The sequence below is a fragment of the Panulirus ornatus genome, chromosome 10 (assembly GCF_036320965.1).
Source record: "Panulirus ornatus isolate Po-2019 chromosome 10, ASM3632096v1, whole genome shotgun sequence".
In the NCBI taxonomy this organism is placed as follows: domain Eukaryota; kingdom Metazoa; phylum Arthropoda; class Malacostraca; order Decapoda; family Palinuridae; genus Panulirus; species Panulirus ornatus.
The window spans coordinates 864,223-881,440 of NC_092233.1; the positions used below are offsets into that span (position 1 = coordinate 864,223).

A 17,218-nucleotide genomic window follows, 5' to 3' on the forward strand; every position below is an offset into this window, starting at 1 on the left:
CTTCCGCTTCCACGGTTCCATCCGCTGCCAGATCCACTCCCAGATATCTAGAACACTTCACTTCCTCCAGTTTTTCTCCATTCAAACTCACCTCCCAATTGACTTGACCCTCAACCCTACTGTACCTAATAACCTTTCTCTTATTCACATTTACTCTTAACTTTCTTCTTTCACACACTTTACCAAACTCAGTCACCAGCTTCTGCAGTTTCTCACATGAATCAGCCACCAGCGCTGTATCATCAGCGAACAACAACTGACTCACTTCCCAAGCTCTCTCATCCCCAACAGACTTCATACTTGCCCCTCTTTCCAAAACTCTTGCATTCACCTCCCTAACAACCCCATCCATAAACAAATTAAACAACCATGGAGACATCACACACCCCTGCCGCAAACCTACATTCACTGAGAACCAATCACTTTCCTCTCTTCCTACACGTACACATGCCTTACATCCTCGATAAAAACTTTTCACTGCTTCTAACAACTTTCCTCCCACACCATATATTCTTAATACCTTCCACAGAGCATCTCTATCAACTCTATCATATGCCTTCTCCAGATCCATAAATGCTACATACAAATCCATTTGCTTTTCTAAGTATTTCTCACATACATTCTTCAAAGCAAACACCTGATCCACACATCCTCTACCACTTCTGAAACCACACTGCTCTTCCCCAATCTGATGCTCTGTACATGCCTTCACCCTCTCAATCAATACCCTCCCATATAATTTACCAGGAATACTCAACAAACTTATACCTCTGTAATTTGAGCACTCACTCTTATCCCCTTTGCCTTTGTACAATGGCACTATGCACGCATTCCGCCAATCCTCAGGCACTTCACCGTGAGTCATACATACATTAAATAACCTTACCAACCAGTCAACAATACAGTCACCCCCTTTTTTAATAAATTCCACTGCAATACCATCCAAACCTGCTGCCTTGCCGGCTTTCATCTTCCGCAAAGCTTTTACTACCTCTTCTCTGTTTACCAAATGATTTTCCCTAACCCTCTCACTTTGCACACCACCTCGACCAAAACACCCTATATCTGCCACTCTATCATCAAACACATTCAACAAACCTTCAAAATACTCACTCCATCTCCTTCTCACATCACCACTACTTGTTATCACCTCCCCATTTGCGCCCTTCACTGAAGTTCCCATTTGCTCCCTTGTCTTACGCACTTTATTTACCTCCTTCCAGAACATCTTTTTATTCTCCCTAAAATTTAATGATACTCTCTCACCCCAACTCTCATTTGCCCTTTTTTTCACCTCTTGCACCTTTCTCTTGACCTCCTGTCTCTTTCTTTTATACGTCTCCCACTCAACTGCATTTTTTCCCTGCAAAAATCGTCCAAATGCCTCTCTCTTCTCTTTCACTAATACTCTTACTTCTTCATCCCACCACTCACTACCCTTTCTAATCAACCCACCTCCCACTCTTCTCATGCCACAAGCATCTTTTGCGCAATCCATCACTGATTCCCTAAATACATCCCATTCCTCCCCCACTCCCCTTACTTCCATTGTTCTCACCTTTTTCCATTCTGTACTCATCATGATGAAAAAAGGTGTACAAGGATGAACCTGTCTCAATACAGATGTCTACAATATAACTTCCATTCTTATTACTCCAGGCACTCCTCATTTATCAACTATTTCAACAATTTCTTCAAATCCCAATTTTGCATTCATATCTCCCATTACAACCACCTTTCTCTCCTCAAACCCATCTATGCAATCATTGAAATTTCTCTCCTTAAACACTTCATTTCCTTGCCTTGCACATTCTTCATATTCACAGGTGCTCATACATGCATACCTATGCATACTTTACAGTTCCAGTCTTTCCTTTTTCCCAAGCTATTTTTGATCCATTCCATCCATGCTCTGTAACACCTTCCCATACTCTTGGTGCTAGCACAATGATAATTTTCATTAATTCCCATCTGAACCACTCCTCCTTCCATGCCCTCCCACAACTTCCATTCAGCATTTCCATTTTCACTCCATACACCCTGCCTAAGGATATGGGTTTCCTCAATTCCTTCTGTATTATATAGGGAATGGTATGTGATAAAAATAACATGAAATAAAAGTTTTGATACGTGTGTTGAATTTATACCATCATTACTTTTTTCTGTTCAGGTTTAGATTGTTCAAAGCTGCATTTGTGTGTAAAATGTTAAATCTTGAATTTTCAATAATATGTTGTAGATAGACGAGGTAGGAAGCAGTGGACAGCTGGATTGGAGCATAACAAATGGAAATATGGTCACTGAGTCAGAAAGCAGTGATCACTCCTTGTCCACCCACTCAAGACCATCAGTTGCGCAAGCAAAACCAGCAGTGGAAACCACAACACATTCCACAGACTCTCACTCCAGAGTTCATACTTATGGTAAGGGTAAGATACTTTTTTATTTGGTAAAGGTTGATTGCTTGTTGCGTATGATATACTTATTGCCCTGCTATTTTACAGTCGTAAAAGATTTTAATTTGAATCAATGAATATGAAATTTGGGAGTTAAAAAAAGTAAAGGTGAGAAAATTTTTCTTTTTTTCATAAATTTGACGTGTTAACTTTGAATAGACTGTTGTACTAAAACCAACAGTACTGTGATGATCATACCAGATTAACAATTTGAGAAATTATTGTCTTTGGAGTTAAACATATTTTGGAGTCAGCTCTCTCGTGTAATTTTACTGACAAAGCCATCTAATTTAGTTGATAAGGTAGGCAAACACATAACAATTAATGGCAGTCATGTTAAACTCTTGCTAAAAAGAAAGAAATGTAATTGGAGGGCTGCATGAATATCTGTACTGAAGAACAGTGCTATTATCATTGATTAAGCCATCTCTCTACATTCTTGCCAATGATGGCACACTCTCCCAACTTCTTGTACAGTTATTTGCCACTCAGCCCTATGTTGCTGGTTTTAAGAGATAGGCTACATTCAGGTCAAGGCTAAACATTTATGAATGAGTTTGCCTTATCTGTGTGTTGGTCTGTTATTCTCTTTATCAATATTTTTAGTGTTTATGTTGCTAATGTATATGCATCAAGCAGCATGGTGCATGCTGATGCATTTTTGTACAATTTATCAACCTTTGATGCATCAACCAAACACAGTGCATGCTGATGAATCTTTGACTATACAGTGCCTCATCCTCAGGTGCTTCAAGCAAGACAGTATGTACTGACATGCCTTTGACTGTATAGTGTCCCATCATTTGATGCATCAAGGAATAAAGCACATACTAGGATTTTTGTCTGTATGTTCTTCCCAAATGTTTCAAGCAACACAGTACTTGCTGACATGGCTTTATATGAACAAAGAATGACTTTTTCTGTGATATGTCCAGCAATACAACACAAGCTGACATATTTTTGCTTTTTGTTTTAAACCCTTAACTCGCAAGTTAGGCCTCCTTTCGAGTCATTCAGTATCAGTTTTTATGTTGAAAAAGAAAATGTTTTACCCATACAATTTCAAATATATTCATACATCATTGAAATGGAATCACATCAGAAGTATATTTTGTCCACTACTATCTCGCTGATGATTTGTAGTTTTTATAGATTTTTCAGCACATGCTTACTCCTGATCCATAAAAACTGCACACAGCTTTTTACCTTTTTGTAGATCTTTTTTCACCATCATTGTCACCTCAAAGGTCTGATCCATGCATCACCTACATTTCTTAAGACTCCCTGGTTCCTCCCTTATTTTGCATTCACTTATTCTTCCCACCATCTTTGCTGAGTTTCCTTTCGTACATTCCTTTCAAGTCATTTCTGATATCATCTGTCCACCATGCATATCAGCTTTTAACATTCCTCTCTAAACATTTTATACTCCTTATTCACATGTAATTGCATCTCTACATTTATTGCACTTGCATCAAAACTTTCTGTAACCCTTCTTTCATGCTCCTCCTTGCATTCTTTCTGGTCTATCATCTCGCTTGCCCATACTTTTACTTTTCCATTCTGCTTTACACCATATCTCCTCTTCTCCCCAATTTTCACCTCCACAAGAACTGCAAAGTGATCAGAATCTCCAAAGAACCCTTTTGCAACTGTAGAATCCAGCATAACTTTTTCAACCTTTCATACATTTCCACATAGTTGATCAAACACTTTTGTTCTTCTCTTCCATTATTTTTATTCATATATATATATATCTGTGGATCATCTTGTGCTGAAAAAAGGTGCATGCAAGGAACAAACCCCTCTCAGCACAGACATCCACAAGATAACTTTTATCATCATTTACTCCAAGCACTCCCCATTTACCAGCTATTTTGCCATTTTCATCATGTCCCATTTTTGGATTCATATTACCCATTACAACCACCTTTTTCTCCATCTCAAACTCATTTATATAGTGTTTGAAATTTATCCAGAAAAGTTTAATTTCATCCTTACCTCGCATGGTGTTCATATTCACAGGCACAGAAACACGTACCCATGCACACTTCACAACTCCAATCTTTCCTTTCATCCACACTATTCTTGATCCATTCCATCCATTCCCTGTAACACCCTCCCCTACTCTATCTGCCAAACTGCTGTCACCCAATGTATCTACTTAATGTTCCTCCCTACTACTACTACCTAATGTCTCACCTAATGGTAGAATAAGTGCACATCTTTCTTTCCTTCATCTCTGATAATTTTCATTCATTCATTACCTGTTTGTACTGTTTGGAGAGGGAGTTTTACACTCATGGAGCCCCATCACTTGAACACTCTCCACAACTTATTAAATTTTTGTATGCTGTCTGCATTAAACATGTGCTCAGTCAGTCTTTTCCATTCATTCACCATTCTTATACTGTAATAGTATTTCTTTACTTTGTTATTTAAAAGTTTCGCACTCAGTTTCATATTATGTCTCTTGTAGCTTTGTCCCAACATTCATGAAAGAACTGTCCACTATCCACTTCATTAATTTTCTTTAAAAACTTAAAGGTTGTGATCAGGTCACTCCTTACTCTTCGTTCTCCAAAATGGTTAAATATAATTGAAGGTTGTGATCAGGTCACTCCCTACTCTTCTTTCTCCAAAGTGGTTAGATATAAAGCCTCCAGCCTTTCCCTGTTGCTTAACTCTCTTGATTCTGGTATCATCATTGTTTCCTTCCTCTAGACCTTCTCTGTGAGCCCTTTGTGTTTCTGTAGGCACAGTAATTAAACCTGAGAAGCATATTCTAGTTTTGACCTGAGGAAGTACATGAATAGTTTGTTACATATTTCCTTATCCATATACATTAAAGTTATTCCACTTTCCAGTAGACAGTTTGTTTCCTTAATTATTCTCTTTGTATGGGGCTCTGATGACATGTTAGGGATGATGTCCACTCCCACGTCCTTCCCACACTTAGAATCCTGAAGCATATTTCCTGCTAAGTGATAATCATATTGAGGCTGTCTTCTGCTTTGTCCCATCTCCATTACTTTATATTTGCTTGGGTTGAATTTCATCAACAACATCTCTGGCCAACTTTCAAGTCTCTTTAGATCCCCTTGCAAGTTAATGAAATTCTCATCACTTTTAACTTACCTCATGACCTTTGCATCATCTGCATGCATATTCAGGTAGGATTCCATACTTTCAGGTTAGTCATTAATATTTCATTCATACATATTCGCCATTTCCCGCATTAGCGAGGTAGCGTTAAGAACAGAGGACTGAGCCTTAGAGAGAATATCCTCACTTGGCTTCCTCCTGTGTTCCTTCTTTTGGAAAATTCAAAAACATGAGGGGACGATTTCCAGTCCCCCGCTCCCTCCCCTTTTAGTTGCCTTCAACAACACGCAGGAAATAAGTGGGAAGTATTCTTTCTCATCTATCCCTAGGGATTATTATATTTTATTTTGCTTTGTTGCTGTCTCCCGCGTTTGCAAGGTAGCGCAAAGAAACAGACGAAAGAAATGGCCCAACCCACCCCCATACACATGTATGTACATACACGTCCACACACGCAATTATACATACCCATACATCTCATTGTACACATATATATACACACACAGACACATACATATATACACATGCACACAATTCACACTGTCTGCCTTTATTCATTCCCATCGCCACCTCGCCACACATGGAATAACATCCCCCTCCCCCTCATGTGTGTGAGGTAGCACTAGGAAAAGACAACAAAGGCCCCATTCATTCACACTCAGTCTCTAGCTGTCATGCAGTAATGCCCGAAACCACAGCTCCCTTTCCACATCCAGGCCCCACAGAACTTTCCATGGTTTACCCCCAGATGCTTCACATGCCCTGATTCAATCCATTGACAGCACGTCGACCCCGGTATACCACATCGATCCAATTCACTCTATTCCTTGCCCGCCTTTCACCCTCCTGCATGTTCATGCCCCGATCACTCAAAATCTTTTTCACTCCATCTTTCCACCTCCAATTTGGTCTCCCACCTCTCCTCATTCCTTCCACCTCCTACACATATATCCTCTTGGTCAATCTTTCCCCACTCATTCTCTCCATGTGAGCAAACCATTTCAAAACACCCTCTTCTGCTCTCTCAACCACGCTCTTTTGATTTCCACACATCTCTCTTACCCTTACATTACTTACTCGATCAAACCACCTCACACCACATATTGTCCTCAAACATCTCATTTCCAGCACATCCACCCTCCTGCGCACAATTCTATCCATAGCACGCCTCGCAACCATACAACATTGTTGGAACCACTATTCCTTCAAACATAGCCATTTTTGCTTTCGGAGATAATGTTCTCGACTTCCACACATTCTTCAAGGCTCCAGGATTTTCGCCCCCTCCCCCACCCTATGATTCACTTCCGCTTCCATGGTTCCATCTGCTGCCAGATCCACTCCCAGATATCTAAATCACTTTACTTCTTCCAATTTTTCTCCATTCAAACTTACCTCCCAATTGACTTAACCCTCAACCCTACTGTACCTAATAACCTTGCTCTTATTCACATTTACTCTTAACTTTCTTCTTTCACACACTATACCAAACTCAGTCACCAGCTTCTGCAGTTTCTCACATGAATCAGCCACCAGTGCTGTATCATCAGCGAACAACAACTGACTCACTTCCCAAGCTCTCTCATCCCCAATAGACTTCATACTTGCCCCTCTTTCCAAAACTCTTGCATTCACCTCCATAACAACCCCATCCATAAACAAATTAAACAACCATGGAGACATCACACACCCCTGCCGCAAACCTACATTCACTGAGAACCAATTACTTTCCTCTCTTCCTACACGTACACATGCCTTACATCCTCGATAAAAACTTTTCACTGCTTCTAACAACTTGCCTCCCACACCATATATTCTTAGTACCTTCCACAGAGCATCTCTATCAACTTTATCATATGCCTTCTCCAGATCCATAAATGCTACATACAAATCCATTTGCTTTTCTAAGTGTTTCTCACATACATTCTTCAAAGCAAACACCTGATCCACACATCCTCTACCACTTCTGAAACCACACTGTTCTTCCCCAATCTGATTCTCTGTACATGCCTTCACCGTCTCAATCAGTACCCTCCCATATAATTTACCAGGAATACTCAACAAACTTATACCTCTGTAATTTGAGCACTCACTCTTATCCCCTTTGCCTTTGTACAATGGCACTATGCACACATTCCACCAATCCTCAGGCACCTCACCATGAATCATACATACATTAAATAACCTTATCAACCAGTCAACAATGCAGTCACCCCCTTTTATAATAAATTCCACTGCAATACCATCCAAACCTGCTGCCTTGCTGGCTTTCATCTTCCGCAAAGCTTTTACTACCTCTTCTCTGTTTACCAAATCATTTTCCCTAACCGTCTCACTTTGCACACCACCTCGACCAAAACACCCTATATTTGCCACTCTATCATCAAACACATTCAACAAACCTTCAAAATACTCACTCCATCTCCTTCTCACATCACCACTACTTGTTATCACCTCCCCATTAGCCCCCTTCACTGAAGTTCCCATTTGCTCCCTTGTCTTACGCACTTTATTTACCTGCTTCCAGAACATCTTTTTATTCTCCCTAAAATTTAATGATACTCTCTCACCCCAACTCTCATTTGCCCTCTTTTTCACCTCTTGCACCTTTCTTTTGACCTCCTGTCTCTTTCTTTTATACATCTCCCACTCATATGTATTTTTTCCCTGCAAAAATCGTCCAAATGCCTCTCTTTTCTCTTTCAGTAATAATCTTATTTCTTCATCCCACCACTCACTACTCTTTCTAATCAACCCACCTCCCACGCTTCTCATGCCACAAGCATCTTTTGCGCAAGCCATCACTGCTTCCCTAAATACGTCCCATTCCTCCCCCACTCCCCTTACCTCCTTTGTTCTCACCTTTTTCCATTCTGTACTCAGTCTCTCCTGGTACTTCCTCACACAAGTCTCCTTCCCAAGCTCACTTACTCTCACTACCCTCTTCACCCCAACATTCTCTCTTCTATTTTGAAAACCCATACAAATCTTCACCTTCGCCTCCACAAGATAATGATCAGACATCCCTCCAGTTGCACCTCTCAGCACATTAACATCCAAAAGTCTCTCTTTCTCACGCCTGTTAATTAACACGTAATCCAATAACGCTCTCTGGCCATCTCTCCTACTTACATACGTATACTTATTTATATCTCACTTTTTAAACCAGGTATTCCCAATCACCAGTCCTTTTTCAGCACATAAATCTACAAGCTCTTCACCATTTCCATTTACAGCACTGAACACCCCATGTATACCAATTATTCCCTCAACTGCCACATTACTCACCTTTGCATTCAAATCACCCATCCCTAGGGATAAATGTCATTAATATGTCAGATATTATGAATTACAGCTAGAATATTGATTTTATTATCTCTTCCTTGCTAACATGGGAAATATTGAATGTGTATAAAGAAAATCTTAATATCTTGTCATAATCATTGTAATTCATTTCATAACAGTAAAATTATGAAAGTTTCTAAACCATCAGCTGCAGTAGTTAGATGCAGTGTCGTCAAGGTCAGGTGGACATTGATAATGCTGCCTCAACTTGTGCTAGAAACACCTCCTGTCTTACCTTGATTAACTTTCAAAGCTGGAGGAGTCAGTGTCCGTAAAATCATTCTCCATGCAATCTGAAAACAGACCATCATCATCATGTAATTCAGGATCGTCTTCATGGTCCTCTAAATCTTTCCTCTGCTCAGTTCCTTTCTTAAAAAACTCCCAAGAGTGAGCAGTCACTGTTATGGCAGGAGGATGACTGACTGCATGGAGAAATTATTATGCACTGCCAACTTGGCAGAAAGCTTGCTCTGCAAGCAGCCTTGAAATAGAGATGAAAAACTCAGTGCATGATTTTTCTTCAAGAAGAGTCACTTGTCTGGTGTAAATGTCTTTTAGGGGAGTTTAGGCAGCACAAAGCTTGTTGACATGGTCTTACTTGTATAGTGTTTTTCTTATGACACATGAAGCAACACATGGCATATTAATATGTATTTGTTCAAGTTGTCTTTCTTTGACTGATCATGCAGTACATCACATATTGACAAGTGTTTACTTGACCCTGGTGGATCATCAGTAAAGTCATAGACTTATTGATGCTTAAGCCTATTCCAGGTTCTTTACATAATATAGATGACAATCTTTTTGCATGGCGTATCATGCCTATGAAGTACTATGTGAGCCTCCTCACATGTGAGATGATGCAGACAATCCCGTAGTGAATAATATGAAATATTATGTTATGGGGTTTGTATCCATGCCATACCTAACATGTATGGCCTGTGACAAATACAGATAATTATGAAGGCTTCTTAAATGAGCCTTGAATTTGCATAATTACCTTTTTTCAAGTTGAACGTTACAGTCATGGACAAAAAGACCAACTTGCAGCCAGGACTTGATGAATTATGAAATAGGTTAGAGAGAGGGAGAAATAAGAAAAAAATACTTTATTACAAGTTTTGGAGGAATTTGAAAGTATGCTTTGTGAAAAGGTTAAGTTAGAATTATTAGGAAAGACATGAGGCAGTAAAGAGTTCCTAAACTTAACGATTTAGAAAAAGCATCAAACATCACAATGCCAGCCCTTGAATTGCTAATGGCCACACAGTAATTGTGTGATTCAGTAGCTTGTTAAGTATTACATGATCAAGCTAATAGTGTGGGAGCACACATGAAGCTTGTTGTTGGGAATAGGAATTTATGTAAGGAAAAGTGAATCAACACTTTGGGTTTAGGGGAAATAGGTCAAGATGTCAGGCTAGGTCCAAACACAGTCATACTTTAAGGAATGCTGCTAGCAATTTGTCTTGATGGCTAGTCATAAGTGTTGCCAGACCCGTGCACTTTGAGTTTGCAATCCATTTGTTCGAAGCCCCAAGAAGAAAACGTAGTTGTCAGAACAACTAATACAAATACTCAGAAATCATAAGTTTACCAAATAAAATGACTTTATTACAGTAATCATATCTTTGAGGATGTCTGTGGAGAATGTGAAGTTAAAGTATTGCTCCAGACAATATTTTATGCGAGGCTTGTGTGTAAGGTTGTGCTTTGAGTTTCATTTACAATTTTTTTCTTCTTTAGGAAAGGTCTCCTTAGACATTAAGTTCTCTTCCTTTATTAAAAGAAAAGGTAAAAGGCTTTTTTTCAATGATTCCATGTAGGGTAAGAAAGCTAAGCTAATTATAGGTTCTACAATAGTAGGGAATGTGTGCTGAATATTAAAGCTGATTTCCATACACCTGAACAGCCCTCTATAAGTCACCTGCATGTTGAGAAGCATGCAGGCATGGTAAAATTGGAGGCCATATTTTGTGACTTTATGAGGAGAGACCGGGAAACAGTGAGAGTGAATAAATCAAGGGGAGTGGGTGAGAGATATGAGGTATTTAGGGAAGTCATGCTGGCATGTGTGGGAGAATGTGGGTGTACAGGTGAGAAAGGTTAGTGACTGCTGGGATGATGAAGTATAGTTGCTAGTGAAAGAGAAGAGAGAAGTATACAGGCAATGCTTACAGGAAAGGAATGCATGTGAATGGGAGATGTGTAAGAGACAGTGGCAGAAGGTCAAAAGAAAGGTGCAGGGGTTAAAAAAAGAGGGCAAATGCGAGTTGGATTGAGTGAGTGTATGTAAAGTTGAGGGAGAATATGATGTTTTGAAAGGAGGTTAATAGTGTGGAAAACAAGAGAAAAAAAAATAGAAACATTGGTGAAAGGGGCAATTGGGGAAGCTGTAACAAGCAATGATAAAGTGAGGAGATGGAGTGAGTATTTTGAAGGATTGTTGAATGTGTGTGATGATTGGATGGAAGATGTAGGGTGTTTTGGTTAGGGGAGATATGTTAAGTGAGAGAGTCATGGAAAGAAGTTTGGTGAAGAAAGAAGTGATGAAAGTCTTGCATAAGATGAAAAGTGGCAAGGCAGCTGGAGTGGATGGTATTACAATTGGTCAGTGATCTTTAAGCTTTGTTTCATGAAGAGCCAAAACATCCAGGTTCTTTTCCTCAAACATACTACCCATCTCTTCTTCTCAATTTAATTACATCCAGCACATTAAGACATCCAGGCTGAGCCTTTAAGGAGGATGAGCATTCCTCATTTGGCTCCATCTACTGTTCCAGCTTTTAGAAATTAAAGTGAAATAAAAAGAGGATTTCCAGCCCCCCACTCCCGTTCCTGTAAGTCCCTGTTTGCTACATGCAGGGAATGTGTGGGAAGTATTTTTTCTCCCCTGTTCTTTATTTTATTGTCCATTATTACATGCTTGCCATTTCCCATGTTACCATGGTGGCACCAGAAACATAGAAGGAAAGGCCACATTTGCTAACATTCATTATCTATCTGTCTTGTCTAATGCACTGAAATCATCCCGCCCCCCCAAATCCAAAACCAGGCCCAAGAGACCTTTCCATAGTTTATGTAGCTGCTTCATTTGCCCAGGTTCAGTCCATTAACAGCTAGATGACATCCTTCCAATTCATTTTGTATCATACAAACCTTTTCTTCTGCTTGTTCAGGTCCCAAACACTCAAAATCGTTTTCATTTCATTTTTCCATCTTTAATTTGGTCTCCCCTTATCCCCTTCACATCTGACACATATTTTTTATTGCTAAAGTCTCCTCACCCATTCTCTCCATGTTCTAACTATTTCAGCACTCCCTTTTCAACCATCTCTACCACACTCTTCTTATCATCACACTGCTGTCTTTCCCTCTTATTCCTTACTCAGTCAAATTACCTTGTACTACATACTGTCCTCAAACATTTCATTTCCAAAATCTCCATCCTCTTCCACACATTTTTATCTATAGCCCATGCCTCACATCAATACAACATTGCTGGTACTACTATACCTTCAAACATACCCATTTTTGCCCTCCCAGATAATTACCTTTCAGTCATCACATTCCTTACTCACTCTATGACACTTCCACTTTCAAGGTTCCGTTTGCTGCCATGTCTACACCCAGGTATCTGAAGCACTTCTTTTCCTCCAAGTTTTCTACAGTCAGACTCACATTCTAACTAATCTGTCCCTCTTCCCTTCTGAACCTAGTAACCTTGCTTTTATTCATTTTTTTTCATACATATTCGCCATTTCCCACATAAGTGAGGTAGCACGCCCACACATACTCACCATTTTCTACAAGACCTTTGCATTTACCTCCCTTGCCACCCAATCCTTAAACAAATTGAATAGCCACAGTGACATCATGTACCCCCATCACTGACCAGTCTTCACCTGGAACTAGTCACTTTCTGCTCTTGCTTCTTTTACACATGCCTAACACTCTTTAAAAAACTTGTCACTGTTTGATATATATTTTTTTTTTATACCTAACTGCTATTTCCTGCATCAGCAAGGTAGCACCAGGAAACAGATGTGCGAAGTGAGAGGGTCAGGAAGAATGATTTAGTAAACAGAGAAGAGATAGTGAAAGCTTTGCGGGAGATGAAAGCCGGCAAGGCGGTGGATTTGGATGGTATTGCAGTGGAATTTATTATAAAAGGGGGTGACTGTTGTTGACTGGTTGGTGAGGATATTCACTGTATGTATGGTTCATTGTGAAGCACCTGAGGATTGGCGGAATGCATGCATAGTGCCATTGTACAAAGGCAAAGGGGATAAAAGTGAGTGTTCAAATTACAGAGGTATAAGTTTGTTGAATATTCCTGGGAAATTATATGGGAGGGTATTGATTGAGAGGGTGAAGGCATGTACAGAACATCAAATTGGGGAAGAGCAGTGTGGTTTCAGAAGTGGTAGAGGATGTGTGGATCAGGTGTTTGCTTTGAAGAATGTATGTGAGAAATACTTAGAAAAACAAATGGTTTTGTATGTAGCATTCATGGATCTGGAGAAGGCATATGAAAGAGTTGACAGAGATGCTGTGTGGAAGGTATTAAGAGTATATGGGGTGAGAGGCAAGTTGCTGGAAACAGTGAAAAGTTTTTATTGAGGATGTATGGCATGTGTACGAGTAGGGAGAGAGGAAAGTGATTGGTTCTCAGTGAATGTCGGTTTGCGGCAGGGGTGTGTGATGTCTCCATGGTTGTTTAATGTGTTTATTGATGGGGTTGTTAGGGAGGTGAATGCAAGAGTTTTGGAGAGAGAGGCAAGTATGCAGTCTGTTGTGGATTAGAGGGCTTGGGAAATGAGTCAGTTGTTGTTTGCTGATGATACAGCACTGGTGGCTGATTCTTGTGAGAAACTGCAGAAGCTGGTGACTGACTTGTGTAAAGTGTGTGAAAGAAGAAAGTTAAGAGTAAATGTGAATAAGAGCAAGGTTATTAGGTACAGTAGGGTTGAGAGACAAGTCTTTTGGGAGATATGTTTGAATGGAGAAAAACTGGAGGAAGTGAAGTGTTTGGGATATCTGGGGATGGATTTGGCAGTGGATGGAACCACGGAAGCGGAAGTGAGTCACAGGTTGGTTGAGAGGGCGAAAGTTCTGAGAGCCTTGAAGAATGTGTGGAAAGTGAGAACATTATTTTGGAAAGCGAAAATGGGTATGTTTGAAGGAATAGTGGTTCCAACAATGTTATATGGTTGCGAGGCATGGGCTATAGATAGAGTTGTGCGGAGGAGGGTGGATGTGTTGGAAATGAGATGTTTGAGGACAATGTGTGGTGTGAGATGGTTTGATCGACTTAGTAATGAAAGGGTAAGAGAGATGTGTAATAATAAAAAGAGTGTGGTTGAGAGAACAGAAGAGGATGTATTGAAACGGTTTGGTCACATGGAGAGAATGAGTGAGGAAAGATTGACCAAGAGGATATATGTCAGAGGTGAAGGGAATGAGGAGAAGTGGGAGACCAAATTGGAGGTGGAACGATGGAGTGAAGAAGATTTTGAGCGATCGGGGCCTGAACATGCAGGAGGGTGAAAGGCTTGCAAGGAATAGAGTGCATTGGAACAATATGGTATACCGGGGTTGACATGCTGTCAGTGGATTGAACCAGGGCATGTGAAGTGTCTGGGGTAAACCATGGAAAGTTTTGTGGGGCCTGGATGTGGAAAGGTAGCTGTGGTTTCAGTGCATTATACATGACAGCTAGAAACTAAATGTGAATGAATGTGGCCTTTGTTGTCTTTTCCTAGCGCTACCTTGCGCACGCGCACGTGGGGGAGACGGGGTTGTTATTCCATGTGTGGCGGGATGGCGAAAGGAATAAATAAAGGCAGTAAGAGTGAATTATGCACATGTGTATACATTTATATGACTGTGTAGGTATATATATATATATATATATATATATATATATATATATATATATATATATCCATAAATGCTACATACAAATCCATTTGCTTTTCTAAGTATTTCTCACATACATTCTTCAAAGCAAACACCTGATCCACACATCCTCTACCACTTCTGAAACCACACTGCTCTTCCCCAATCTGATGATCTGTACATGCCTTCACCCTCTCAATCAATACCCTCCCATATAATTTACCAGGAATACTCAACAAACTTATACCTCTGTAATTTGAGCATTCACTCTTATCCCCTTTGCCTTTGTACAATGGCACTATGCACGCATTCCGCCTATCCTCAGGCACCTCACCATGAGTCATACATACATTAAATAACCTTACCAACCAGTCAACAATACAGTCACCCCCTTTTTTAATAAATTCCAGTGCAATACCATCCAAACCTGCTGCCTTGCCGGCTTTCATCTTCCGCAAAGCTTTCACTACCTCTTCTCTGTTTACCAAATCATTTTCCCTAACCCTCTCACTTTGCACACCACCTCGACCAAAACACCCTATATCTGCCACTCTATCATCAAACACATTCAGCAAACCTTCAAAATACTCACTCCATCTTCTCACATCACCACTACTTGTTATCACCTCCCCATTTGCGCCCTTCACTGAAGTTCCCATTTGCTCCCTTGTCTTACGCACTTTATTTACCTCCTTCCAGAACATCTTTTTATTCTCCCCAAAATTTAATGATACTCTCTCACCCCAACTCTCATTTGCCCTTTTTTTCACCTCTTGCACCTTTCTCTTGACCTCCTGTCTCTTTCTTTTATACATCTCCCACTCAATTGCATTTTTTCCCTGCAAAAATCGTCCAAATGCCTCTCTCTTCTCTTTCACTAATACTCTTACTTCTTCATCCCACCACTCACTACCCTTTCTAATCAACCCACCTCCCACTCTTCTCATGCCACAAGCATCTTTTGCGCAATCCATCACTGATTCCCTAAATACATCCCATTCCTCCCCCACTCCCCTTGCTTCCATTGTTCTCACCTTTTTCCATTCTGTACTCAGTCTCTCCTGGTACTTCCTCACACAGGTCTCCTTCTCAAGCTCACTTACTCTCACCACCCTCTTCACCCCAACATTCACTCTTCTTTTCTGAAAACCCATACAAATCTTCACCTTAGCCTCCACAAGATAATGATCAGACATCCCTCCAGTTGCACCTCTCAGCACATTAACATCCAAAAGTCTCTCTTTCGCACGCCTGTCAATTAACACGTAATCCAATAACGCTCTCTGGCCATCTCTCCTACTTACATAAGTATACTTATGTATATCTCGCTTTTTAAACCAGGTATTCCCAATCATCAGTCCTTTTTCAGCACATAAATCTACAAGCTCTTCACCATTTCCATTTACAACACTGAACACCCCATGTATACCAATTATTCCCTCAACTGCCACATTACTCACCTTTGCATTCAAATCACCCATCACTATAACCCGGTCTCGTGCATCAAAACCACTAACACACTCATTCAGCTGCTCCCAAAACACTTGCCTCTCTTGATCTTTCTTCTCATGCCCAGGTGCATATGCACCAATAATCACCCACCTCTCTCCATCAACTTTCAGTTTTACCCATATTAATCGAGAATTTACTTTCTTACACTCTATCACATACCCCCACAACTCCTGTTTCAGGAGTATTGCTACTCCTTCCCTTGCTCTTGTCCTCTCACTAACCCCTGACTTTACTCCCCAGACATTCCCAAACCACTCTTCCCCTTTACCCTTGAGCTTCGTTTCACTCTGAGCCAAAACATCCAGGCTCCTTTCCTCAAACATACTACCTATCTCTCCTTTTTTCACATCTTGGTTACATCCACACACATTTAGGCACCCCACTCTGAGCCTTCGAGGAGGATGAGCACTCCCCGCGTGACTCCTTCTTCTGTTTCCCATTTTAGAAAGTTAATACAAGTTAATACAAGCAAATGGATTTGTATGTAGCATTTATGGATCTGGAGAAGGCATATGATAGAGTTGATAGAGATGCTCTGTGGAAGGTATTAAGAATATATGGTGTGGGAGGCAAGTTGTTAGAAGCAGTGAAAAGTTTTTATTGAGGATGTAAGGCATGTGTACGTGTAGGAAGAGAGGAAAGTGATTGGTTCTCAGTGAATGTAGGTTTGCGGCAGGGGTGTGTGATGTCTCCATGGTTGTTTAATTTGTTTATGGATGGGGTTCTTAGGGAGGTGAATGCAAGAGTTTTGGAAAGAGGGGCAAGTATGAAGTCTGTTGGGGATGAGAGAGCTTGGGAAGTGAGTCAGTTGTTGTTCGCTGATGATACAGCGCTGGTGGCTGATTCATGTGAGGAACTGCAGAAGCTGGTGACTGAGTTTGGTAAAGTGTGTGGAA

At 40.4% G+C, this 17,218-nt stretch overlaps 1 protein-coding gene across 1 annotated transcript in view; it reads left to right on the top strand.

The window, feature by feature from the left end:
* Positions 1-17,218, top strand: part of LOC139750716 (zinc finger protein-like 1 homolog) — a 118,645-nt gene that overhangs the window by 61,230 nt on the left and 40,197 nt on the right. Inside the window, exon 4 of the mRNA XM_071665391.1 lies at positions 2,240-2,423. Coding sequence (XP_071521492.1) covers positions 2,240-2,423 — 184 coding nt within the window. The remainder of the gene's footprint in view (positions 1-2,239; positions 2,424-17,218) is intronic.